The following is a 25,458-nucleotide window of genomic DNA, read 5'->3' on the forward strand; positions in this document are numbered from 1 at the left end:
ACCCATGGTGCCCCGGGGCCCACCTCCCAACAGAACCATGGAACTTGGCGACAAGGGAGAAGCTCCATGGTGACGAGAGCCATCCACGCAGCACAGGCGGCTCTGCTCCAGGTCCCCCCAGGCTCCCCAGCCCTGGCCCACGGGAGTGCTCAGCCGCAGTTCTCTGACGACAGCAGGGCTGGACTGCCCGCCTGCCGCCTGGGCTCCCAGCCGGCGATGGCAGCAGCCGTGAGCCCGTGTCAAGTGGCCACAGCAGCTCCGTGAGGTGGGCCCCCCAAGACACAAGGCAAGAGCAGAATCACATCTCAGGTCCAGCCCTTCTCCCTCGTTCCCCAACCCCAGGTCCAGGTGCCCACAGCTGCTCACCCAGTCTGGTCACTTCCCAGGCCCTGTCGACGCTGAAACGGTCCCCACAGCCGCCTCAGGGAAGCGCTCCGACTCTGCCTTCTGAGCATGCTCAGAAATCAGGGGCTCAGGAGTGGGGTGGGGGGTGGGGTCAGAATGAGCCCCAGCCTCACCAGGCCGGCAGGACACGGGGGCACCAGGTCCGTGGCTGTGTGTACACAAGCACAGACGTGTGCACACAGACCCACACAAACGCATACGATACAGGAACAGTGCATCTGTGGTGGCCAAATTTCACAGGAAGTAGAAGAAAAACGTCTGAGGGAGACAATAATGAAAAAGGCTGAGCAACTCTGCTAAATGAAAGACTGGAAAAGCTATATACTTAACATACTGTGTGATTGTCTACTTGACATCCTGGAACCGAAAACCATAGGGACAGAGAACAGCGGTCACAGGCTGGGGCAGCACCCAGGATTTTTAAGGTGATGGATCCTTCTGCATCCTGATTGTAGGGCTTCTTCACAGCTGCATGTGTTGATCAACTCAAGGAAATGTGCACACACTAAACATTTACTGTAGATAAATTACACCTCAAAAACCTAACCAAGAAAACAAAGGGCAGCTCGGCCCTCTTTAATTAAAGTGCAAAGGACACATGTTTGTTTAAAATCATACTCCTTGTGGTGTTTTCTCTGGAATCCTCTTCCCAAGAGATGTTGGAAAAGGAGGTATTCGTTACGCAGCAATGACGACAGCTACAGGGGAGCTGCTCTGCCGCAGCACCAGGATCCTTGGGGGGAAGCTTCAGGCGCTCAGAGCTGCATCCTCTGGGGGCTCCTCTCGCTGGAGATCACGGTTCAGTAGTGCTGGGTGGGCAGCCCCTCCAGCTACGCTCCCTGGCACTCAGCCTCACAGCCTCCCCGCGGGGAGCCACCCCGCTCCCTCGTGTCTGCTGCTCACACAACAGCCATTGCCCCCTGACCACAGGGATCAGGCGAAACATGCCAGGGAAGGTGGTGGTACCACGGAGGAGCCACGACTGGAGCACGGCAGAGACCCAGCTCCTGGGCCCCTGCAGAGGTTCAGGGAGTGACGGCGCTCCCGGGTAGAGAGGGAGACAGGTGAGGACATCACCTCACTCACCCACATGTCCTATGCACCTGCTTGCAGCATGGCCCTGGACACCCCACACCCTGACGCAGGGCCCCGAGGGCTCAGGGGAGGCCAGCCAAGCCCTTTGGGGTGCTCTGTGCTGTGACCTGCAAGACTGTCTGCTGCTTGTCCGCTACTGTGTCCCCAGTGCCAGCCGTGTCTGGAGGCATTCTTGGTTGCCACAGTGGGGAAGGCCAGATGCCGCTCAGCACCCCACAGTGCACGGGATCGCCTGGCCCCAGATGGTGAGCGGCACCCGTGGAGAAGTCCACTCCACGCTGGCAGCCAGGACTCTCGGGGACTGAGGCGCCCCCGGTCCATGCAGACGGAGGCAGCTGCTGGGCTGGCTCCCCACGCCCGGCCTGGCCCGGCGTGCGTGCCCTCAGGGGAGAGAGGCTGTCTGGGCTGGATGTCAGATCCGCTTGTCAGGCCTCCCTCTAGGCCCTGCACACACATTTGGTGTGGTCTGCGCCTCCTTCCCATCCGCTCGCCCCAGGGCCGGGCAGAGCAGAGCGCGGGCACCCACAGGCCGGGGGTTTCTGACAACCATCCCAGGAAGGTGGCGGCCTGTAGATTTCCAACTCAAAATGGGAGCAGAGGTCTGAAAACCACCCAGTGGTATTTCTGTTTGCACCTTGCTGGCTGGGGTCACACACATGCAGTGACCCTAAACCCCCACTAGAGGTCAGGCTGCAGTGACCCCTCCCGCCGGGCCAGGCCCCACAACCTCCATGAGCACAAAGGAAGCTCAGGTCTGTGTCCCTCAGCCCAACACCTCAGGGACGGTAGGGCTGGCAGACCACCCCACGGAGGGCACCCAGCCATGACCCCTCGGATCTGCCCATGTGGCTGGATGTGAATGTGAAGTGATTTCACTTTCTATGTTATTTGGTTTTTTACAAAAATACTACTTTTGTAAACGGGACGTGGGGGGAGATTGGTTGTTAATCAGAGGACCCACTAGCCAAGGGAGGGGTGTTGCCTGGGCCAAGCAGTGAACTCCAAGCAGTTGGAAAAAGAGGAAGTCTGGCACACAGACCCCACCTCTGAGCCAGCTCTGCGGAAGCCCAGACAGAAGCCTGGCCTGCACATCGCTAGCTACACTGTGTGCACGCCCCACCCTGAGCGTTGGCCGGCAGGACTTGCCAGGGATGCGGGCGCTGGGGTGAGAGGTGCAGGAGGGAGGGGCACCCCCAGGTGTGCAGGTGCACCTGAGCTGCTCCGCTCCAAACCACAACACACTCCTCCAACAGCTGGGAGCCAAGAGGCAAGGGCAGGTGGTGCCGACGACGTGAAAACGCCCAAAGCCCCTCTAGATGCACCTGTCACTTCCCCACACCACGCTCCACGTGGCACAGCCGGTCCCTGAACTGGGTCATCCGGCTTCCTTGGTGGGTCCTGCTCTACCAAAACCCTAGGTGCCCACAGGCATCAGGTCATGCCTTCAGCCTTCCTGGCTCCTCACCCGCAGCGAGTTAGCCGGCTGGACATTGCTTCCCCTGCACAGGATCACCTGCTGGTGCTGGGCTCTTGTGGTCCCTGTACAGCCCGTGCTGAGCCAGAAACCAAGAGCTGGCTGAGGACACCCTCAGAGTGGAAAACGTGTGCCCTGCACGCCCAGCTGTGCTGCCAACAGGCCCCGGCCCTTCATCTCCTCAGGCCCTGCTCGTGTTGCCCAGGCTGCTGTCAGCTAGGTGGACCCCACAGGCCCTGGGTGCCCCCACTCACGACACCAGAGACAAGGGCCAACGAGAGCACAGCCAACAGCCTGGAGTTATTTTAGTCACTACTGATGGAAACCGTGTATAGGCCCAAAAACTAGAGATTGGTTGTTAATTAGAAATGCTCATCTTCACCCCCAATGTGATTTACAGGGCTAAAGGGAGGCCTCACCCAGAGACGGGGGTGCACAGAGCGAGCCCCAGCCCAGGGCAGAATACACATTTTCTCGATTTTACTTAAACAGCAGTGAAGTCTGAAGAGCAGAGCCCACATGCCCAGCTGCCCTTGACTCCGCTTCCCTAGAGGATTCATGGCTACAGCTCCCCCTGGACAGTGACGGCCACACTTAGCACAAGAGGCCAGTGGCACAACCACGGGCGGGTGCGGGGGGCAGCAGGCTGTCCCGCCAAGGGTGTGGGGGCTGGGATCACGCCTCAACCTGCCTGCAGGTCCTGCCCGGCAGGGACCCACCTTCTCTGCTACCCTCCTTCTGCTTCTCAACAGAACCTCCTGGAAGGTTTGCCACTTACAGGCCATGCCCCAGAGCTTGCAAATTCGATGATTTGTGGGAAGCAAAGGAAATTCGAAGTTGCCAGATGTACCGAAGCCAGGACATGGGAATCTTTAATTTTACAAAAAGGCCAGTCGGGGAAATTGATCAGGAAAATAGGACATGTCTCACGGGACATCTCAGGTTAGTCTCTCCACAAAGGCACCACAGGCGACCCACTCCCCTGGGCCCCTCACCCCTGCCATGAGGGCTCAGCACAGCCCACCGACAAGGACAAGCAGCAGAGAGGGCAATGAGGTCTGCCCTGCCCCACAGAAGGTGCATGCGCGGAGGTCTCTGCAGGCTGCAGGCCGATCACTGCCTCAGGGGGTCTGCACGCATTTGGGGCTCTGTTCTTCAGGAGACACTAAGATAAGCAGAGAGCTTATAGGGGCCCCCAAATGCAAGGTCAGCACAGCGCCAGTGGAAGGGTCAGCGCTGGGGGTCTCCACGCCGGAGGGTCCCTGAGAGGCCCTGGCCTCCAAAGCGCACGCCATGCGTGGGGGCCAACTTCCTAGAAAGCTGCCCTCTCTCAGCAAAGGGGCTTCACAGTCGTTTCGTGCAACCACTACAGGTGTTTTCACGCTTCCAGGAACAGCGCCTGTGTAAACTACGTGAACGGAGCCCACGCAGGGCCGTCTTGGAGTGGCCTGTCCTGCTTTGGGACAAGTTCTGTGACAAGTAGTTACAGCTCAGGGTTTTGACACCAGATGTGTGCAAGGAACGGCAAAGGAGGGTGTGTGCAAGATGAACACCGCGTCTGGAACTGACCGCAGCAATGGTCCTGATTCCGAAGCTGGCCAGACCAGGGCAGGCACAGAGGGCTGTGTCCACACAGCCTCCAGGCTGCTGGAAGGCCTGCAGTGGCTATCTCTGGTGACCCGTATTGCTGACCCATTTCACTGATGCTGAAACTGAGGTCAGGATGAAATGCTGTCAAAACTCCAACAAGTCAGTAGAGAAACAGGAACTCAATGCAGGGTCCCAAGCCGACCCCCGACCTCCCAGAGCTCCCCCTGCACACACACTGCCCCCCCAACCTGCCTGGGCTGCAGGGACACTCAGCTTCCCACAGCCCTGCGCCCAGCCCCCGATGCCCCCACAGAGCAGGCAGTGGGGCTGGCACACCCCACACACAACCCCTTATCAGGCCAGAGGGACAGACCCACTGTTCTATCACCAGCTTCCCTGAAGGAGGGTTTTATTTTTCCCAGAAAACTGCCACCAGGCCAAGGACAAACCCAGTCTCTACGACTGTCATTCGTGCCCCATGATGGGCCTCCGGACCAGGTCAGACTGGCTCTCGCTCTCTCTTGCTCAGTCTGCTTCCCGTCAGCTCCTGACAGACACACAGACACACACTGACGCTCCACAGCAAGTGCTGGGCAGCTGGCCGAGCCCCCAACAGGAGGGCAGGTGTCCTGGCCAGAGGCCGTATCGCTGAAGGACATACTGCTCCGTCCCCAGGGCGCCGGGCCCACAGCCCGGGTAGCCGCCCTGTGCCGAGGATGTGGGCCATCAGGCGGTCAGGGACTGAATGTTTTTCAGCATGTCCTCGAAGGCCTGCGGGGACGGGGCCTCCGCGTTCCGGAAGGCGGCCTGGACCCTGCTGTACAGGCTGAAGGATTTCAGCTCCAGCCAGATGAACCCGAAGCGGTCCTCGTCGAACAGGATGAAGACCCCGGGGGTGCGCTCAGGGCTGGTGAAGCCGTGGCCGGCGATGAGGCCAGTGCCGTAAAAACTGAAAAGGGGGGAAGGCCGAGGGAGGAGGGTGAGGGCTGGAAGGAGCCCATGGCTACCCCTGCTGCTTGCCGGCAGGCAGGAGGCCAGGAACCGGCAGGCAGTGCGGGGCTTGGCAGCGACCCCTCCTGGCTGCCCCGGAGCACACACCACCAGAGAGCAGCCCAGCCCCAGGTAGCAGAACTCTCAATCCCTAGGACCTTAGGTCAGCACGCAAGCCACTCAAATATCATCAACACTCATCGCCACGCAAGTGACAGAAACCCAGAGGGCAGAATGTGTAAATACCCGCTACGGCCAAGCTTCAAGACCAGTACAAGACTGATGTTCATTCCCTGTCTTCCTTGCACGGAAGTGGGACTCCTGGCCAACGGTGAGCAGTTAGGGGCTGGCCACGCTATCTTCCTCCCTGTGGACAGGCCTCAGCTACGAGGACAGCAGGCTGAGCCCACGCAGGCTGTCCAAGGGAGAGTCCTCCTCATTGCATCACCCAGCCCCCCACCTTTGCCCGATCAGCTCTGTGGCACGAGGCGTCTGGAGGAGGCCTGGCAGTGCCGACAGCCCCGTCAGATGCCCCACAGTGAAAGACATGAGCCTCCACAGTGTGAAGGCACCTGTGCCCCAGGGCACACGGGACAGTGCCACCCACTCACACCAGGCGGGGACCCCCGGGGCAGCCATCGCGGAGCCGCTCCGACCCCACCCCCACCCCCCAGCAGCGTGGCCACGCCCGCCTGAACGCCAGGTCCTTACCACATCCTGCAGGTCCGGGGGTAGTCCTCGTTCCTGCAGCTCACACCCATGGGCAGCACAAACTGCTGCCCCTGCCCAGACTGGGCAGGCTGCTCAGCCGCCGCCGCCACTGCTCCTTCCCCTGGCCCCCTGCCCTTCTCGGTGGGTGGCTCTGCGCTGGGAGGTGCGGGGCCCCGGGGCTCTTGGGGGCTCTGATGGCCGCGGCCCTCGCCGCCGTCTGGCCCGGCTTCCCCCTGCTCCTGCCGCACCTGCTCGCGGACCTCCAGGACGAGACGGGAGAGCTCGTTGAAGTCGCGGAGGTTCTCGACGTCGGGCAGCTGGATGCGGTGCATGAGGTCGATCTCCACTGTCTGCTGCCCGGCGGGGATGTTGGGGTCACCCTGAGGAGCAGCGTCCAGTGGTCAGCAGGGCTCAGAGACCGGCAGGGACATGGCCTGCATGGTTTCCCGCCTCCATCAAGCCTCTGGCCCAACGAGCTCTCCCAGTGTTACCGATTCAGCCGCAACCCCTTGCCACGTACGAGTGTTTTAGAAGCCCTAGAAATCCAGTGCCTAGAGCAGGCAGCCGCACCTGCAAGGACACTGAGGGCAGGCAGGGCAGTGCCTAGGAACGGCCTCATGAGGGCACACAGGCACCCGGCACGGTGACCCACCTGCACCCGGGCCCTCGGGGGAGCAGGCTGTGGAACTGCCCTGAAGAGTGGGCCAAAAAGCCACGGACCCCCCCAGGCCCAGGCGGCAGGGCAGGCCTGACACAAGCCCAGACCAGCCTGCCTGGGACACAAACACCCCATGTCTAAACCCGCCGGTCTGCCAGGCCCTGTGGTCCCACATGGTCTGGAGCCCCTACAGAGCCCCATGTGCCAGGGCGTGCCCCGTTCTGGGCTTTCTTCTACAGGGGCCTTCCCTAAAGCTGGGGGGTCCTGGCCGATCCAGGCCTAAGAGAACGAGGCCCAGGTGCAGTCTGTCCAGGAGATTTGAGCGTGTCTGTCAGAAACACACCAATGGCTGTGCAGACAGGCAGACATGTGGGCATGGCACCCCAGGTGGGCAGCAAAGGCCTGCCTATTCAGGGTCCCCATCAGCTCAGCACCCTCCGGCTCCTTCCATGAGCTGAGGAGGCCAGAACAGCAGCAGGGCCCATGGGCCAACAGAGGACTTTCCAATGTGGTGGCACCTCACAGGTGGCTCCCTGCTGCCCCTGTGAGACCAGAATCTCTGGGGCCCAGGGATTTGAGTGTGTGGCTGGGGCTGAGCGCCATGGGGTAAAAAGCCACCTTGGAAATGCTCGCAACCCCCTGGAGACGTTGTGAGATGCAGGTCCTGGCTGAGTGGGCCCAGGGGGCCTCAGAATAGGCATCACCAAAAAGATCCCTGGCAGCGCGGCACCACAGGCCCAGGGCCCACCCAACAGCCAGGGTGCAGCCCACGCCCGGCTCCTCCATGCTGGTGTGAGCGGGTCCACGCAGTGCAGGCCCTGCCAGGCAGCCCAGGACGCACCGTTATCTTTGTGCCCCTGGCACGCTTCCCATGGAAGCTGAGCATGACGATTTCCAGGCCGTGGCTGCCGTAGGTGCCCTTGAAGAGACCGGGTCTGATGAGGTCATCTGGGTGGCTGGGCGGGAGGTAGATGCGGCGGTAGGTCAGGCAGTTGCTGCGAGAGGAAAGGGTGGCATGAAGCCACAGCAGAGCCGCACGGGGGTCAGGTTCACATGCCTCCCTCCCGTGCTTCGGAGGGAGGGCAGGCAGGGTGGACCCTGTGCTCCTGAGTCACAGACACTCGCAGCCCAGGCATGCACTACACACCTCACACCTCTAACCAGCAGGGCTCCACAGGGCTCCTCCGCTCCAGCAGGCACCCCAAGGCAAATGGAGTGGGGGGCTCTCAGAGGGAAGGAGATGCCGCCCCTGCCCCATTTCCTGGGACATTTACTGAACAAGGGGCTGAGCAAGGGCCACAGGAACAGGGCCCAAAGCAGAGCATGCACCTGAGAAAGCAGGCCTCCCAGGGGGCATGGGGAGACAGCCCTGGGGCTGGGTACCCAGGCTGGGCCTGTTAGAGCACACTGCTGGGGGGTGAGCACGGTAAATCAGACAGGAAACAGACACCACGCTGGGGTGGGGAACAGGAACTATGCTCCCAGTACCCACAACGGGGGACTGAGCACCCAGCACCCAGAGAGGGGGACTGAGCCCCCAGCACCAACAGAGGGGGACTCGCCCCAGCACCCAGCGAGGGGGACTGAGCCCCAAGCACCCACAGAGGGGGACTCGCCCCAGCACCCAGAGAGGCCACACTTACTCGTACTGACTGGTGTAGATGAACTTCATCAGGATGAGCTCCTGCATGTGCTCGTGGAAAATATCCTCCAGTGTCCGGCCCCACTCCTCCCTGAGCCATGTCCGGAACTCCTTCCGAGAGAACAGAGCTGTGAAAACCGCCACGACACAGGGTGTGGGGAGCCACCCGTGGTGGTGCCGTGGGAACAAAGCAGCGCTTCAGAGCTGGGGTGACACCCTGGGCACCCCTACACTGGTGTCCCCCTGGGAGAACGGGACGGGAAGGGAGGCGGCATGCCTCCAGGGGAATGTGAGGGCTCCGGTCTCCCACTCTCCAGGGCGCACGGGCCCAGACTCCAGGAGGAAGCAACAGGGGCCACGGGGTCCACAGGCAGGGCTGGAGCCACAGCCCACCACGAGAGCTCCTGGGCAGCGGCTGTGTGGGCCTCACTGCTGTGCACCCCCAGGACAGAGGCGCCTGTGCCGGGCCTGCTCGCCAGGCTTCTGGGGGGGCACAAGCACAGGGGGGCTCGCCGGTCAGGCTGCCAGAGCAGCTTCCTGCAGCCGCCGAGGAGAAGCCGAGGAGCCAGACAGCACAGCCGGCGTGGGAGTGCAGGATTTTCCACTGGAAATGTGCCTTCCTGGTTATGTTGTCTGTTCAGTAACTATTTTTATAAAAAGGGAGCTTTTATGACCACCACATCCCCAAAACTCAGTAATTCATTACAGAATCAAATAATATGAAGGATATTTAATGCCTAATAGCTTGATTCTATACATTTAACTTCATGACACACAGTTCTAACTTGCTAATAACTCAGGGTAGTGTTTCTAATGACTATTTAGAATTAACTCTACAGAGGCAAAAGCACTTTATCAAACAATCAAAACTATAATTTGTCAACTTCTGGGGCTGAAGGAATCTCCTTAATGCTTCTTTGGGGCACAGGGCCAAGGGGACCAGGAGCCAGTGTTTCTCAGAGCACACGGCCTCCAGGGCTGGGAGGGGCATCCCCACAAGCCCCCTGTGGAGCCAAAGAGAGTGCCCTGGGCACTGGAGGGCCGGGGGCAGAGACGCCCCTCATCAGAGCCTGCTCGCCTTCCAGCCCTCACACCACTGGGGGTCTCCGGTCCCTCGGGAAGCTCCATCTGGCCCAGATTTTTAAGTGAGCAGCAACCATCAGGGCACAGGGCACCCGAATCCAGGCCCAGCCTACACAGCAGCCTTCAGGACCAGCAGCTCACGGCTTGTCCTCCCCGGGAGCCCGGAGCTCCTCACGGGTCTGAAGCCCCGGCTGGGAAGTGAAGACATTTCTGACTGTGAGCCATGAGTCCTGTCCCCCAACTCCCCCAGTGACGGGGATTGGCAGGGGGAGCAGCCACGAGACCTGGTAGCGGAGATGGACATTGTAGCCACGGCCAGACGGCAAGCTCCCCTGCCGCCGGACTCTGGGTGGCTCGTGGGGCACCAGGCACCTGCCCTCTGCTCCGCCTACAGTCAGCACCTCCCACCCCACCGCCTCTCCTGGCCGGGAGGAGACCCAAGTCCCTGGCAGACGCGCCGGGGACAGCGGGACGAGGCAAGAGGCCTCCGGCAGACCATAGGCCCGGCAGGCCAACAGAGATTCTTCTGGCAGCATAAAAGTCAAAACTAAAAAAACTCCTGGATAAAAACATAACATAAATCAAAAGACAAAAAAATGAATGAAGAAAATATATCTGCAACCCCGATGTTGAGTTCCTCTCCTAACAGGATAGAAGCTGTGCACACCCACCAGGAACACACAACCACCGAGTGGGAAAAGGCAAATGGAAGCGAGAGCGTCACAGGAGGGGCCGCGGGGCCCGCGACCTGTCACGCGTGTGAGCCTCTCTCACACGGCACAGACGTCACCACCGAAGTCTAGCTTGCAGCCCAGCCTTTACACGGACTCACGGTCACTTGCTGTTCTAGTTCCCAGGCCCGTGTGTGACGCACCATCGGGAGGAGTGCCCTCCACTTCAGACCCAGGGAGCCCACAGAGCAGCTGCCCTACAGGAATTGTTTCTGGTCCCAGAGAATGTCTTTGCAGAAATGCATTATATGGCCTTTTTAAGGGCTCAACAGATGAGGAGTTTCTGTCCTTGGAAATCACACTGTTTTCACTTAAACGTGAAGTACAGCAGTCGCCTATGTTGTACGGGTGCCCGAACAGGGAATGTTAAATGACAGCGCTGTAAATGAAGAAGGCACTTCCTTTACGCCTCATCTCCACATGCATGATTCGGGAAAACAGGGGCCTTATTTCCCTTCAGGGGGTTCTGAGAGCACACATGTGCACACACGCACACGGGCTTCTCGGACGGCGCCCTGCGGCGCCTGGGCCCACGGGCCTGGGCTCACCTCCTGCCTCCCGCCGGGCATCCTGTGGTGGTCCGTCTGGTTGCACTTGGTGGAGAACTCATCCATCTTCACAATCTTGAGCATTAAGGGGTGAAGGAGAGGCCACGGTCAGTGCCAGCACCGCCCCACCCCACCAACACCCTACTCATCCACAGGAGTCCACGATGCCACCAAACCGTGGCCGGTACAAAGGCGGAGCCAGGCCCACCCTGGTCTGTGCTTCCCTCTCAGAGGAGGGTGCACCCGAGAGGCACTCGCGTTGTCCTGGGGTTCCCAGAGCAGCGAAAAGACCTGGTGCTTTCCTGGCGTGTGAGCCAGCACGCTCCCCATCGGGCGGCCCTCTGCCGGGCTGACACCAGAGACAAGCGTCCCACTCCACTGATACTCGTGGGAAGAGGAGCCACGGAACAGCAAGGAGTCAGTTCCTAGGGAGCCCAGCACTGGTGAGGGGTCCCAGTGAGTCCGAGGAGGCGCATCCCGGCCACACGTAAACAACGCATGCAGACGGGGGGGCGGGGGGGGCGAGCCCCATCTCCTCCTGCATCCACTGCTCTGCATGGACACAGGTCTGCAGCCCGCACGGCGCACAGGCCGGACAGGCATGCAGGAGCCCCACCCGGGCACGGCCGCGTGTCAGGGAGCCCGTGCACTCGCTCACCTGGATGTGGCCGTTGTGTGGCCCTCTGTGGCCGTACATGCACTCCACCGTGGCGGATCTCCTCTCCATGAGGTGGATTCTGAATAAGGGTTTGAAGCGCATGGGGTCATCCACGTGAGGATCGTGAGGAGGCATGTACATCCAGCCAATTATGAACAAGCCGTCCACCTGCGGTCAGGAGAAAGGGCGCGAGTCCGCGAGAGGCTCAGGTGAAGCACGAGGCACAGCCTCCCCAGCTCGCCGCGGTCCCACCCCAGATGTCCACGAGGACCGCCCTCGCCCACAGGCCAGGCCCAAGGGAACCTCAGGGCCAGCGGACAGTGCAGTGGCCCTGATCTCATGCATGGGGAGAAGCACACCCGCCACCAAACACCTGTTCTTATTACAAAGTTATCTGATGAGAAACACGGTGACTACAGTCGATAACCCCATAGGATTGCTGAAATCTGCTAGCAGCCCAGACATGTGTTCTCACCAAAACGGGAAAGAAAAAAACATGAGGCGATGGGTGTGTTAACAACCAGACAGTGGGGCTCCTCTCACCAAGACACCAACACCAGTCATCACGGTGTGCACTTCATGTACCTTATGACTTTATTTGCCAACTATACCTCAATGACGCTGAAAATAAACAGATAAAGCTTGTTTCAAAATAGAAAAAAGTTGTTAGCCCTGAATCCAAGCACACCTTTTAGAGAGAGCCTCCAGACGTGAAGTGAGGAACAGAAGTGGGCAGAACGATCCAGAAAGTGAGATGCCCACCAGGGCAAGCAATCTGACCAGGGAGCAGTGGGGGGCTCGGGCAGTAAGGACTCATGCGGCCTCCTGGGCCCTCGTCTGAACAGAGCGGCCCTCGCAGGGCAGTACGAGGTGTCAGGGAACCTCAGACACAGACTAGGTCTCAGGCAACAGCAAAAGGAGTCACTGCGCCCTCCGTAAGGCACAGTGAGGACAGGCGGACACGCAGGAGAGCACCCACTGTTCTAAAAGACCCCCACTGAAGCACAGATGAAATGACACAGGCCTGGAATTGGCTCTAAAAGGCCTGAAAACACCAGGCGCAGAGAGGAGGCAACACATGAGCACGGCCCCAGGAGGCCTCTGTGCACCCACACTGCCATCCCGCCGTCCCATGTGTGCTGGAAATGGTGGGCAACACAGAGTGACGGCGCCCAGGCCACAGCAGGGAGCGGTCCCCAGACGCTGGCGCTTGGCAGGCTCCCAGCAGAGGGCAGGGCAGGGGCAGCCTCGGAGGCCCCACTCGGGTGACCCAGCCCTCACTCCCGCCTGCCCGGGACGGCCTGGATTCGCAGCTTCTGTTCCAGTGACAAAGGAGGGGCGTCCTCGTTCCTGTGGCTGACTGGGCTGCGGCAAGGGCGGCCGGCTTTATTCTGTCAGGGGCTGTGTTTTCCCCAATTATCCCTGCTTTCAGAAGCTGCTTTTTTGCCTCTATTAATCAAAGCCGGCAAGAAAAACAATTATCACTTTTCTCAACTAAAAGCGAGGAAAGAAATCTGCCCAAGCTGGGAGCTATCTGGCTGGTGCCTGCAAGGAACATCCCTGGTGGCAGGAAGCACGGCAGGTACAGAGCGCCTCTTCACGGGTGTTTCCACCAGCACGAAGAATGTGCCTGAAGCCCACCTGGAGGGCCAAACGCAGGGCGGCAGAGGACCCAGTCATCCGGCGGCCCACCTGGCCCAAGAGCAGAGAGATGGCTGTGAGGCTGCTCAAGGCCCGCCACCGGCAGAGCCACGAGCCAATTCACGGTGCGAGTGTGCGGCCAGTGCCCTGGCCACCTTGTGAGCAAAGTGGGGGAACGCGAGCGGAACGGCAGCCGCCCGGAGGGCCCTGACTCGGGTTCCAGGGCAGCGCCAGCGTCCGATCCGGTACCCGCCTGGAGGTAACCGCAGCCCAGACCAGGCTGCCGCTGACCGAGCACATGGCATGTCTGTCCCTGGGGCGCAGCTGGGCAGGGAGCCTGTGACGGGCACGTCCTGCCGGACACAGATGCCTGTAAACCACTGAGGGAAGTCAGACTATGTTTCTTAAATGGGCCGTGAGCTACTGCCTTTCAAAATAAGACAGACAGGTGCCCACGAAGCAGAAAGTCACAACTACAAGAAGACTTTTCTCCTGGCATGGATGAGGCACTTCCATCAAACAGACCCTGTGGCCGAGACCTGCTGAAGTCTGAATAACTACAGTGAAAATGATGCCTAAAGATGCCAGGGGCTCGTAGCCCCAGATGACGCCAGGGAGGCTGGGGTGAGCCCAGGGGCAGGGCCGTCCACCCCACAGTGGGTGGCTGGGCAGCAGGGAGACCGGAACAAAGAGCGCGCAGCAGGCCCCAGACTGTGACAAGCGGGAAGCGGAGAAACGGGTCTGTGCACACAGCCCTGCCCATGACGTCTGCAGAATCCTACACGGTGACTGCTGGACGCGGAGGAACCAAGCAGGAAGTGGCCAGCCAGGAGAAGCGTGGGCAGCATGGAGAGCTGGGTGGGTGGGGAGTGGGTGGAACTGGACCTCAGGGCCCTGGGCTGTGCCCTGAGGACAAGCCTGACAGGCATCCTCGTGCCAGCACCTGCTCAGAGCAAGGCGCCTTGCTGACTGACCCAGGTGGCCAGGACACCCTCTGGGGGCCCGCGTCCACGGGCACACGTGCGCAAGTGCCAGAAGCCCGGCTGGCATGCCCGGGCAGCAGGCGCACAGGGCTGCAATCCCAGAGGACAGGATGACGCAGTGGCCCTGCTGTCCCCTGGACTCCTGCTGGATGCCACCTTCCACGCCGCAGGGCCCAGAGGGAACAGGCAGGACTGGGCAGGGCTGTGACCTGAGGACATGGAGATGTGACCTGTAGGCAGCCAGTGTGGCTGGGCACATGGACAAAGCCCCAGAAAGGAGGGGGCTGCGCGCAGAGACCCCAGGCCCTGCCAGGGGCCAGGCTCTGGCAGACATAGAGCCGCAGCGACGTGCACAGGCGGGACCACGAGACATCCCGGTCCAGCAGCCAGAGGTGCGGTCCCCATGAGCGTGCAGAGGGGACCTGGAGCACTCGGGCCTTAGAATCAGAGCTGAGCCAGCCTGAGAGAGGCTCCTCTGAGCTGGAGCTAAGCCACGCCTCCAGGAGATCAGCGGGCCCTCGGCTAACTTCCCGTGGACCTCACACAGCCAAGGAAAGGAACTGTCAGCGCTCGGCTACTTTGTACCAACGTCCACCATGGCCTGGAAGAGTCCAGGTGTGCAGGAGGCGGGAAACGGCACACGGCTGAGTCGGGAAAACCAGGCCTGGGGTCCCTGTGGCTGCTGGGCGGGGACGCAGGAGGCTGAGGGCTCCCCCAGAGACCCACTTCCGCCCAGCCAGCTGACGCCCTGGTGCCGCGTTCCTGACACTGCAGTGGCATCCTCAGCACTGGCACCACGGGAACCAGACATCAGGCCTGCGCGCCTGTGACCTCCACGCTGTGGAAGCAGAGGGTGCTCTGCGGCCCGGCCCCACGTGGCTCGTGGGAAGAGCTGCCTGCGATCAGATCTGGGCAGCACGTTTCTGGCAGGAGATCCCCAGAAGTGAGGCTTCTGTGGTCGGCGTCTGTGGTCGGAGTCCCACCGCTTGTCACCTGGCTGGGTGCTATCGGCTAGATCTCACCTGTAAAGGCGACTTTTCCTCCTTGAAATCATGCTCAGCTGAACCGCAGCCCCCAGAGGGCCACATCCTGACCCCTGGCCTGTGAGCACCACCGCCCTGCACTGCAAGGAGGACTGAGCAGATGTGGTGACAGTCAGAGGTCCCGAGATAAGGCTGTTCTGACGACCCTCGTGGGCCCCAAGGGCCATCGCCACATCCTTCCAACGAGGAGGGGGTCCGAGACGCAGAGGGGAGGCCCGGGGAGGGTGACAGCAGAGGGACCCGGAGACCCCACAGCTGAGAGAGACAGGAATGGCCCCCCTGGAGCCTCGGGGGTGTGCGGCCGGCCGGCACCTGCCCTCGGCCCAGGGACAGCACTGCTCTGGGCCTCGGGCCTCCGGAGCTGCGAGAGGACAAAGCCTTGCTGTCACGCCCCCACCCCAAGCGGTGGAGGCTGAGGCCGTGGGGAGGGGCCCGGGGGGAGACGCCTCGAGGCTGGAAATGCCGGCTCCTCACCACTGGCTCGGCCGCCCACCCAGACCCTGGCCTGCGTGGTTCTTCCACGGGGTGAGAGCGCGGAAGGCAGGCCTCGGGGCCCACTTCCTGACCCTGCTCTGAGGCCCTGGGCCACCGCCCGCCCAGCCTGGTCCCAAGGCCACGGCGCCTGCTTGGGGGCCCTACTCCCCTACAGCACTGCCCCCCACCCCGACCCCGACAGCTGCACACGTCCCACTCACAGAGGAAGCCCCCAGCAGGCCTCGGTGGGACAATGAAAGGCGCGCATGGCAGGGCACAGCTGGGGCACAGGCACAGCTGAGGTGCACCTAAGAGCGTAGACACGGTGCCTGCCCAGCACCAGGCCTGGGCCACACGCTCCCCAGCGATGGGGGTGAGTTGGAGGCTCTCGGGGCCCACACCGACTGCACGTATATCCTTCCTTTCCGCTTAGTCTACAGGCCCCTAATTTAGGGCAGCAAACTAGAGCACAACCCAAAACTAGTGTGTCCGAGGGCGGGAATGATGCAGCCCTCCGTTGGCCAAGGCAGGGACGGGTGGGGGAGGGGGCGTCATCACAAATTCCAAGGATGCGGTGAGAGGCCAAGAGCTACTTACATCTCTGCTTAGAAAAGAACACCTGGCCTAGAAAGTGCAAGGCCATGAGAAACCAGCCGGCTCGCCCTTCCGGTAGGAAGGCCGCCATCCGTGGGCATCAGGCCGACCGCACAAGGCCCCCCACACGGCTCTCGGACTCACCACCACATTCAGCAGCCCTCCGTACGGCCCGATGTCTGGCTGCCACAGCCCCAGAATGTGTCTGTACCGGTGAAGCACTGCAGGGAGACAGAGAGCAGGTGTCATTCAGAGCCAGCGTCGGCCCTGATCATCGGTGGGAAGGGCGCGAGGAGGAGGAGGGACCGGGGAAGAAATCACTCCCGGAGGCCTGAGCAGAGCCTCGTAAATAAAGGGGGACTTACGCAATCTTAAGTTTCTAAAGAATTCCAAGAGTGAGAAGATCTTTAAAAAGCACAATAGGACAAGACAACTGGGTCGTTTTGAAACCCAGCTCCTAAGTGACCAGCTCCAATGACCACTGCCTCCCAAGACACAGAGCGAGCACCCTTGTGAAGCGCCAGGCCTCCCGCCAGTGGGGTAGCCAGGGGGACCGGGAGACCTCTCTCCTAGGGACAAGGCCGAGGGGACGGTACATGGAGAGGCGCGTGAGACTATTCTGACACCAAGACGCTGGCCTCTTTCCGTGAGGTGTGTCCATAAAGCGACTAGACTCTAAAGCATCACACGGCGAATGAATCCACGTGGTGCTGGACGCACACACCCAAAGACGTGTCCCTGCGACAGAAGCCACAGGGGGAGGGGCCCGACAGGGGGGAAGACGCTGGGGGTGTCTGGGGGTGTCCCCAGCCGAGATTAACACTGACGCCAGTGGACTCAGTAAAGCAGGCTGCCCTCCGCGGCACACTGGGCCTCAGCCAGGCAGCTGGGGGCGTGAACAGAAAGGGCTGACCCCCCGTGAATAAGGGGGTTTCCTCCTGCCTGCCTGCCTTGAATGGGCATGTTGGTCTTTTCTGAGCTTAAGACTCCAACCGAAACATGGGGCTCTTGCCGGGTCTCAAGCCTCCGAGTTCAGGCTTCAGCTAGACCAGCAGCCCTAGCCTCCACGCTGACGGCAGAGCTCAGGCCTTGTCAGCCTGTGGAACTGCGGGATCCAGTTCCCTATAAGGAATGTATTTACATAAAGAAACTGGTTGTTTGTCTGGAGAACACTGAGTAGTATGCAGTGGGAGGCAGGGACAGTGTCCAGGCACTGTGGCTGCACGGTCACACCACTCTGCAAAAAGGAAGACCAAGACGGAAGGCCGAGGGGGACCTGCAGGCGGGATGGCGGTTGTCCGGGGTACGGGGAGCAGGGAGGCCAGCACCACCCCAGCGTCCGGAGTATGCAGACAGCTGCCGGGAAGCTACCAATGTACCTGAGGCTTCAGCCTACAGACACGTTTCCAAACAAGCCTTGATTGTCTGCAGGATGCCTGCCGTGCATCCTGCGTGCAATCTTCAAGTCAATTTACAAGACGCATCCACAAGTCAGTTGGTAATTTCATGGTCGTACCCTGATGGGATTTGTTTTTATAAATAAGCAATAGTAAACAAGGTCAGCCACCATACAAAGGGAACTCCAAGCAGTGAAATGCACTCTCCGGGTGTACGTTCAGGGGTGAAACATACAGAGCCCAGCTCTCAGGACCCTGCAGAAGACAGGCACTGCGGCTCACGGGCAGGGAAGGCCACAACGCTAGAGGATACGTGGCAAATCAGCCAATAATAGACGACACTTTCTCAGCCCCTCCACGTAGGACGGAGGCCTTCCAGAGCAGTCCCTACTCGACCCAAACGAGGCAGCTAACCACAGATCCCCAAGGTCCAGACCACCATTCCTCCCACCCCCAGAAATGGGGGAAACCATCTGAGATGCTAAGGAACCTCTCAGCTCAAGAGCTCATGGGAAAAGGCTCCATCCCAGTCAGCACCAGCCTGTTCTCATCTGCCAGCAGGAAGGGCCACTTCACAGCCAGGCAGCAGGCTCCTGACACACCACACCCGCATCTGCTGTCCTGACACACGGGGAGCACGACTCACCCTGGACCATCACATCTGCTGGGGCAGAACAGAGGTTTTGATGTGGTGGGTGCTATACATCATTTGTCCAGAAGAAAATCATAAACATCCGCCACTTGCTAGTTGCTTTTGATAATTAGAACAAAATCAGAGGGTGCGCAGCCGCCCGTTCTCTGAGGCTCCACAGCCCAAGGCCGAAACAAGACACAGAGGCCCGCAAGAAAAGAACATTTCAGACCAACATCCCTGATGAATACAGATGCAAAAATCCTCAACAAAATATTGGCAAATTGAATTCAATAATACATTAAAAGGTTCAAACCGATGCCTGCCACTTACTTTGAAATGCATCAGAAAATAAGGTGGCCTGGAGGGATGAACAGATGGATGGACGTGCAATGATGCAGCATAGCAGAGGGCTGCAGAATCGGACGAGGGTAAATGGTGCTCACTGTGTGATTCTCCCACCTTTTGTGTTTTTTAATGATCAACAATAAAATACTGGAGAACACAGTGAATGGGCCCATGTGGCATGACCCTCTCCCCGCCCCGGCCCTCCCCTCTCCAACTTGACTACTAGAGATGTCTGGTTCCTCCCGAAGTATTCGATCTGATCTCGAAGCCCCCATATTGTTGAAAGAATACAGCAGATTCTTGACAGTTTCAAAAGGGGAGTTCCCTATTTTGCTTTAAAAGCAACAGTTCTGTGAAATAAAAACACAACCCCCGTAAGTCTTTGCGCGGCGGTGCTCTCCGGATTTTGAACTGTGTGTGTTAGAGGGACAGGTCGCACCCCTCATCACCCTCCTCGCACAGTGCTGGCTCGCTGGGATCACCCCCAAGATCAGCCGAGAGGCAGTCAGACAGACCAGCGCCACCAGCCAGGCTGCGAGCAGGCTGACCTGGGGCCAGTGATTCCCTGACGCAAATGGAAGCCTGTTTGATAACACACATTTCAAAACAAGTGCAACCATCCAGAAGAGCCCAGCAGAGGTGACCTGAGAGCCTCGACGAGCCCAGGCTACGTCCAGACTGAAGTGCCCCCTGGAGTCACACGGGAACTCCGGGGGTTGAGTCGGATGGAGGTGGGCTGACAGTCGCCTTCTAACACCCGGGGCCCTGCTGGGGAGCTGTTTTCAAAGTGAGGACCACGCACATGCTCAAGCACTTCCCCTCACGCTCACATTCGACCCTCGCCCTGCCCTGCCACAGGATTTATTCCAGAAATGCAAGGATGGTTCAATGTCCAAAAGTCCATCAATGTATCACACCACATTAACAAAAGGAAAGCTAAAAACCGTAAGATCACCTCTATTGAGATGCAAAAAGAAGCTCTGGACAAAACTCAACCTCCACTCATGGTAAAAATTCAACAACATGGGTACAGAAAGAACATGACTCCACATAACAAAGGCCATAAATGACAAACTCACAGCTCACACCACATTCACCAGTGAAAATCCACAAGTCTCTCCTCTAAGCGCAGGAATGAGGCAAGGGTGCCCACTCTCACAACCCATATTCAACAGAAAGTCCCAGACAGAACAATTAGGCAAGAAAAAGGAAAAAAAAGCATCCGAATTGGTAAGGAAGTAGTCAAATTGTCACTATTTGCAGGTGACATGACACTACTATACACAGGAAACTCTGAAGACTCCACATACACAAACTGTTAGAATAAACAAACTCAGTAAAGTTGCAGGATACAAGCCAATACACAGCAGGATCAGAAAAGACACAGCAGACGCATCAGCTGCACCAGGCGCCCAGCAGCGGTCTCCCCTCCCAGAGGCACTTCCCACTGGAGGCCCGCTCCCTCTCCCCAGGTGCACCTTCCTGGCCTTACACCCCCAGGGGGCCTCCTTCCTTCCCCAGGAACTGCACCCCCCGCCCAAATGCGTTTGGCTCTGTTTGGCCAGCGGGACTTCGGAGGGGCCCTTCCCACCAGACTCTGTCCCGCGCAGCTGAACAGCCCGTGTCGTTAGTGCTGGGGGATTAAATGCGGCCTGTCGATTCCCTTCTTTGCGGTGAGCCACGTTTCACCCAACTCCCTGTCGCCGCTAGAGCAATCTGGGGCACTGCCAGAAGTCTAGGTCTGAACCTCAGAACCCAGGGCACTACAGGTAACGGAGAGTCATCTGTAAGTTCAAAGTGCACTTGGACATCGCATCAGTTTGCGCACAGGGACACGCGTGAGATACATCACGACGACGACACGCCCGCCGTGCTGCTCCCAACGCCTTACGGAGTCAGCAAGACTGTCAGGCAGAAACATTCAACCTGATACTGAGAAAAATGAACTAAAGTGATATTGTAGAAGCAGCTAATCTGAGGCCACAGGGCTCCTCAACGCCAGGACCCGAGCCCTTAGCTAAAGCCGAGGCGACTCCTCCGGCGGGCGCCGCACCCTCTTCGGGCCCACAGAACACGGCCCGGGGGTCTCCAAGAGACCAGGTCTCCCCGGCCCCAGGAGCAGCGCAAGTGGGGAGGGACACAGAGCATGCCAGGTCCCAGGTCCCTCACCAGCCTTGCGGCACAGCCGATTTTCCTGGAAGGCCCAGCTAACTAACCTCTGTTCTCATGTTGTTAGGGAGCAAATCCTGAGCTGACACTGGACATATGGAGGCTTCAAATTGGGGCTGAAACTGTTTTTTTCTCAAACATGGGACTTTTTCCTCAGTAGTCCCAGCACCAGCCGGCCATGGAGCTAACAGACGGCTCGGCTGGGCTATGTCCACAGAGAAAGGCGGCCACTGCTCACAACTGTTCTGCTCACAGTTCTCTGGACCTTCCAAGTTTTCCGTAACAGCTGTAGTTTTACAAGCACATGCCAGCCTTAGAGGGCACAGCAGCCTGCAACGGAGCAGGTCTGCCACAAAGCTGCCACCCAGGCAGCCGGGGAAGGAGCACCACAGTGCACGGCTGAACGTCCAGGCGCTCGAAGTCATCTCCCAGAGGCCCCGTGAGGAGCCTGGGCTTGTGGCCCAGCCTTCCGAGTACAGGGGCTGCTGGCCCTGAGGAGGGCACCTCCCGGGCGGGCCAGACCTCACAGCCAGACTGCAGCCGAGTGGCTCGAGCTCCGGTGGCTGCCCCTGAAGGGCCCCATGGCAGACATGGGTGTGATGAGCACGGGGCAGTGCCCATCCTTTCCTATCTGAGCCGGCGCCCGCGGCTCCTGCCGGCACAGCCGTGTGGTGGCCCAATGGTTCCCATCCGCCTCCCACTAGGCTGGATGCCCACCACCTCTGCTCACTGGCTGCCCAGCAGAGGGTGCACCGTGATGAACTGATCTAGAGAGGCTGCTCCCCAGGGGGCTCTGGGCAGGAAGAGGACACACACCTTCAGAGCAGGCCAGCCCACCTCTCAGCAGCTCTCGTGACGGTGCCCCGCTCCTGACAAGCCCCGGTCCCCTTGGGGTGACACAGGAACTCCGACGGTGTCCGCAGCCATGCACGGGGCCCAGACACCCGCGCAGGTACCGCCGCACTGACTCCAGCAGGGTCCCCCAAGTGGACAGCGAGCACACTTCAGCGCGTGCCCAGACCCTGAACGGGGTTAGGAGACATTCTCTGAGTGACTATCCCTTCTTCTCTAGGCCAGTTCTGTTAGGAAGTGTGCACCGATAAGGCTCAGAAGCGGTGGGCTCCACACAGATGCTGACGCGGGCACACTCAGAGCAGCCGGGGGACCAGCAAGGGGGCCCCTGTGCTTCCAGAGACCCAGAAACAGCTTCCAGCATAGAACGCTTTTAATATCTCCCGTGACAATGGATATGCACTCTCCATGTCAGCTCAGCCCAATAGAAGCAGCCAGCTGGCCACCACGGGACATGCTGAGGACAAGGTCTGGAGCGCGGTAATGCCAGGGAAAGGGGGAATCAGGTTCTAAATGACCACGTTTCTACATATGCTTGTCTGGTGTGGGTCTATTTGTGTACGTGATGTTTTTAATGCACATATGCTGTTAAAATGTGACTGAGGAAGCCCAGAAGTAAACCACTTACATCTCACTTCAGAAGGAACGTTTTTAAGGCCTCTACTCTTTCTCTGCTCTCGGCCTCACTAACGTTAAAGATGCAATCTCGCTGGTAACATCCCAGACCCAAAAACTGCTGCAGAAACCCGGCCCCTGTGTGCAGCTGCCCCGGGCTGCCGCCCAGGCGCAATCCTGGCATGGCTGGGCCACAGAGAAGGGGCAGCAAGGTGAGCAGAGAGGGGAAGCCAGGGAGTCAGCTCGCTCTGGGGACCAAAGCCACACGTGCCGAGTTAGGGCCCCTCCATGCAGCTGCTCAGCCGTGCTCGCCAGCAAACACCAAAGCCAGCGGGAGGTACGTACGGCAGGTGTAAACATCTCTGTACTCCATGTGCTCGTAATCGGGAAGAATTTTCATGAACCGTCCTGACTTCACACGAGGGTTTATACCTGAACAGACACAGGACAGAGCTGAAGGGGGCTCTGCTTTCACAGCTGGACATGGCGCCCACACCCAGCCGACCCCATGCATTCCCTCAGAGATGCAACCCAGCCCCCGGGGAGGCAAGCGTTTGTCAGAGACGCAGGCCTGGCTGGAAGGAAACTGCGAGGGTGAACCTTCCTTTTAGTCAACGAAGTCACACCGGGAGCCCCTGATGGCAGGCGGGCTCAGGCCTCCCCGTGCTCACCCTCCTGCCTCTGCCGCACGGACCGCTGGAGCCCACAGAGGCGCGATGGGAGAGGTGCAGCTTGTGGGTATTTAGGGTGACTGTGCAGAGAACGCTTGTGTCCCCACTGACACCTCCACCTTGCCCAGGGCACACCTGGCATTTTCCTTTGTCTGGCCGTGTGGTTTGTCTCTGATTAAGGACTATGTCTGCCAGCCTCTAACCAGTCAGACCTCTTCACTTCCAAGCCGAGGCTGGCCGACGACCACCTCGGCCAGAAAGTAAGGTCGTTTTCCTCTACCCCCCAGTTCCAGAAGCCAAGTGACCACCTCCGGACAGGGCCTCAGAGAAAATCCACAACAGCTTGGCTCCTGCGCTGAGAAAATGAAGACGAGCCCGCTCAGGCAGGGGCAGATCAAACACTTGAGGAGACTACATGACAGACGACGGGAATTACTCTCCGGGTTTCCAGGGATCAACGATCAGAGGCCAACGGCATCTCCGGGGTCCTCGTCTGCCATGAACACCCCCAGCACTGTGGACACGTGCATGTGTGCCCACCTCACCGGGCACAGCCCCTCCCTGCCCACCCCTGCCTCACTCCACCCACCTCCTGCTCAGGCACACCCACCTGCCTGCCCTCGGTGCCCAGACATCCCCTCCACGGGACAGCCAGGAAGGGCCCTGGGCAGAGATGAGCATCCCGGGGCCCTACTCCCCACGTGTGCCCTACTTCCCAGGTGCCCGGCAGGCGCGAGCACCTGCCTCCCTCTAGGACGTGGCTTTAAACAGAAATCCGTCTTTATGATGCTTTGAAATGATTTCATCAAACGGCCTAACAAACTCAAAAAGTAGTTAGATGGTAAGAATGTGGCGTGTCCCACACTCACAGAAATTAGCTGACCCCCCCAAAACGTCAGGGAGCCTTTCCGTAGGGGACGCACACAGGCTGCTGCAGCGGGAGCGTGAAGCCTGACACCAAAGCGACAGCAGGCGGCGCTCCTCGGATCTAGGCTCCGGCCAGATTTAAGGCGCTGAGCGCCGGTGAGCAACGGAGCGAGGGAGGGTAGGGCCGGGCTGTGCAGGGACCCACAGAACGGAAACACCACCGTGCCCCCAGCAGAGCCGCCGCCGTGTGGAAGCACCACGTGCCCCCAAGCTGGGAGGGCGCGGCCATGCGGAGGGGCCACATTGGAGGAGCTCTGAGTAACACGCCCACTGGGACTGGGGACACCCACGGGGTACCACCCGGCCCTGAACCACAGCCCTTCCCACGGAGAGCGCGGCCCTCAGCTCCTGGGAAGGGGTTTCGGAGGGAGTCCCCTGGACCAAGTTTTCAGTGGAGAACTGGGTTCAAAGCTCGAAGAATGTGAAGACCAAGATGGCTTGGATATGAACACCTGAGGTCCCTCAGACAGGTCAATGGGTCAACTTGAGGCCAAGGAAGCAGGTCCCCAGCGTCTTTGCTGCTCTGCCCTTCAGCCCCCAGCCCTGGTGCCCTAGCACCCCCCACCCAGACAGGACGTGCTGGACCGCTGCTCAGGGCGGCCTGCTGTGAACGTGGCCTTCGCTGCCTCGTGAGACAGGCACCGCAGAGAGGCCAGCTGGGAGGACCCAGGGCTGGGGGACCCTGAGCACGGGGGTGTCTGGTGGCTTGGAAGGCAAAGGGGCGGAGAACAAGAACCGGGCCAGAAAGCACAGGGAAGGGATGGGGGCAGACAAGCCCAGCGGAGGGAGGGCTGAGCCAGAGCTGGAGGGGGAGCAGCGTGGGGAGGGCGCACGGGGTCACGGGGTCAGGAAGGAAGGACGACCGTGCGCGGCCTTGGGGCCAGGGAAGCGGCAAGGCCTCGTTTCCCAGCACTGCCCGTCCAGCCATGGGCCCAGACGCCACAGGAAGGAAACCACGCAGGCGCCAGAGTGGCTTCCAGGCCACCATGTCGTTCTTACCTGAGGGTCCCTGACACCTACTAAGAGACGCCCTGATCTGTGATGGGCCGAAAAACAAGGGCGAGACGCCCAGGAAGGGAGAGGAGACCCTCCCAGCGTCAGTCTGCACCGCCATGCTGTCTCTAAAGTGCCGAAACGACTCGAGAAGGCGTCCCAGGACGGAGCGGTGGGCTGGGGTCGGTGGCCGCCAGCGCCTACGGCCGGCGCTGGCTCGGGGTCTGCCTTTGGAGCGAAGTTAATGATGGATGAAAGCCCAGGGACTTACGCTTCGCGTAGACGTCTCTACAAGACACGCCCGTGATCTCCAGCTTCCGCAAGTTCTCACACACGCCATACTCTGTAACAAGAAACATTGCTGGGAATCACAGTCAAGAAATCACAAAGCAACAGCAAGAGACAGACTGACGGACACAGGCGGGGAGGAGGAGGAGGCCTGCCACAGCCCAGGCCTTTTCCCAGTCACTCTGTCCTTCGCCGCGGAGACCCGACGGAACTGCACACTCAGCGAACGCCCTCGCTCGCCAGCAAA

At 59.9% G+C, this 25,458-nt stretch overlaps 1 protein-coding gene across 4 annotated transcripts in view; it reads right to left on the reverse strand.

Moving 5' to 3' along the window:
* Positions 1 to 3,821: 3,821 nt before the first annotated feature.
* The window catches only part of FBXO31 (F-box protein 31), a 37,524-nt gene continuing 15,887 nt past the window's right edge, over positions 3,822 to 25,458 (reverse strand). For 2 of the 4 annotated variants that reach the window (XM_036924196.2, XM_036924193.2), the window contains exons 2-9: positions 25,195 to 25,266; positions 16,465 to 16,541; positions 11,586 to 11,753; positions 10,928 to 11,002; positions 8,567 to 8,676; positions 7,765 to 7,918; positions 6,266 to 6,645; positions 3,822 to 5,513 (exon numbers count right to left, since the gene is read on the reverse strand). In XM_036924196.2, coding sequence (XP_036780091.2) covers positions 5,291 to 5,513; positions 6,266 to 6,645; positions 7,765 to 7,918; positions 8,567 to 8,676; positions 10,928 to 11,002; positions 11,586 to 11,726 — 1,083 coding nt within the window. In that variant the 5' untranslated portion in view covers positions 11,727 to 11,753; positions 16,465 to 16,541; positions 25,195 to 25,266 and the 3' untranslated portion in view covers positions 3,822 to 5,290. Of the gene's footprint in view, positions 5,514 to 6,265; positions 6,646 to 7,764; positions 7,919 to 8,566; positions 8,677 to 10,927; positions 11,003 to 11,585; positions 11,754 to 16,464; positions 16,542 to 22,677; positions 22,765 to 25,194; positions 25,267 to 25,458 lie in introns of all 4 variants that reach the window. The other 2 variants (XM_036924192.2, XM_036924194.2) reach the window with 2 other exon arrangements.

The sequence above is a fragment of the Manis pentadactyla genome, chromosome 15 (genome assembly GCF_030020395.1).
Source record: "Manis pentadactyla isolate mManPen7 chromosome 15, mManPen7.hap1, whole genome shotgun sequence".
Lineage (NCBI taxonomy): Eukaryota > Metazoa > Chordata > Mammalia > Pholidota > Manidae > Manis > Manis pentadactyla.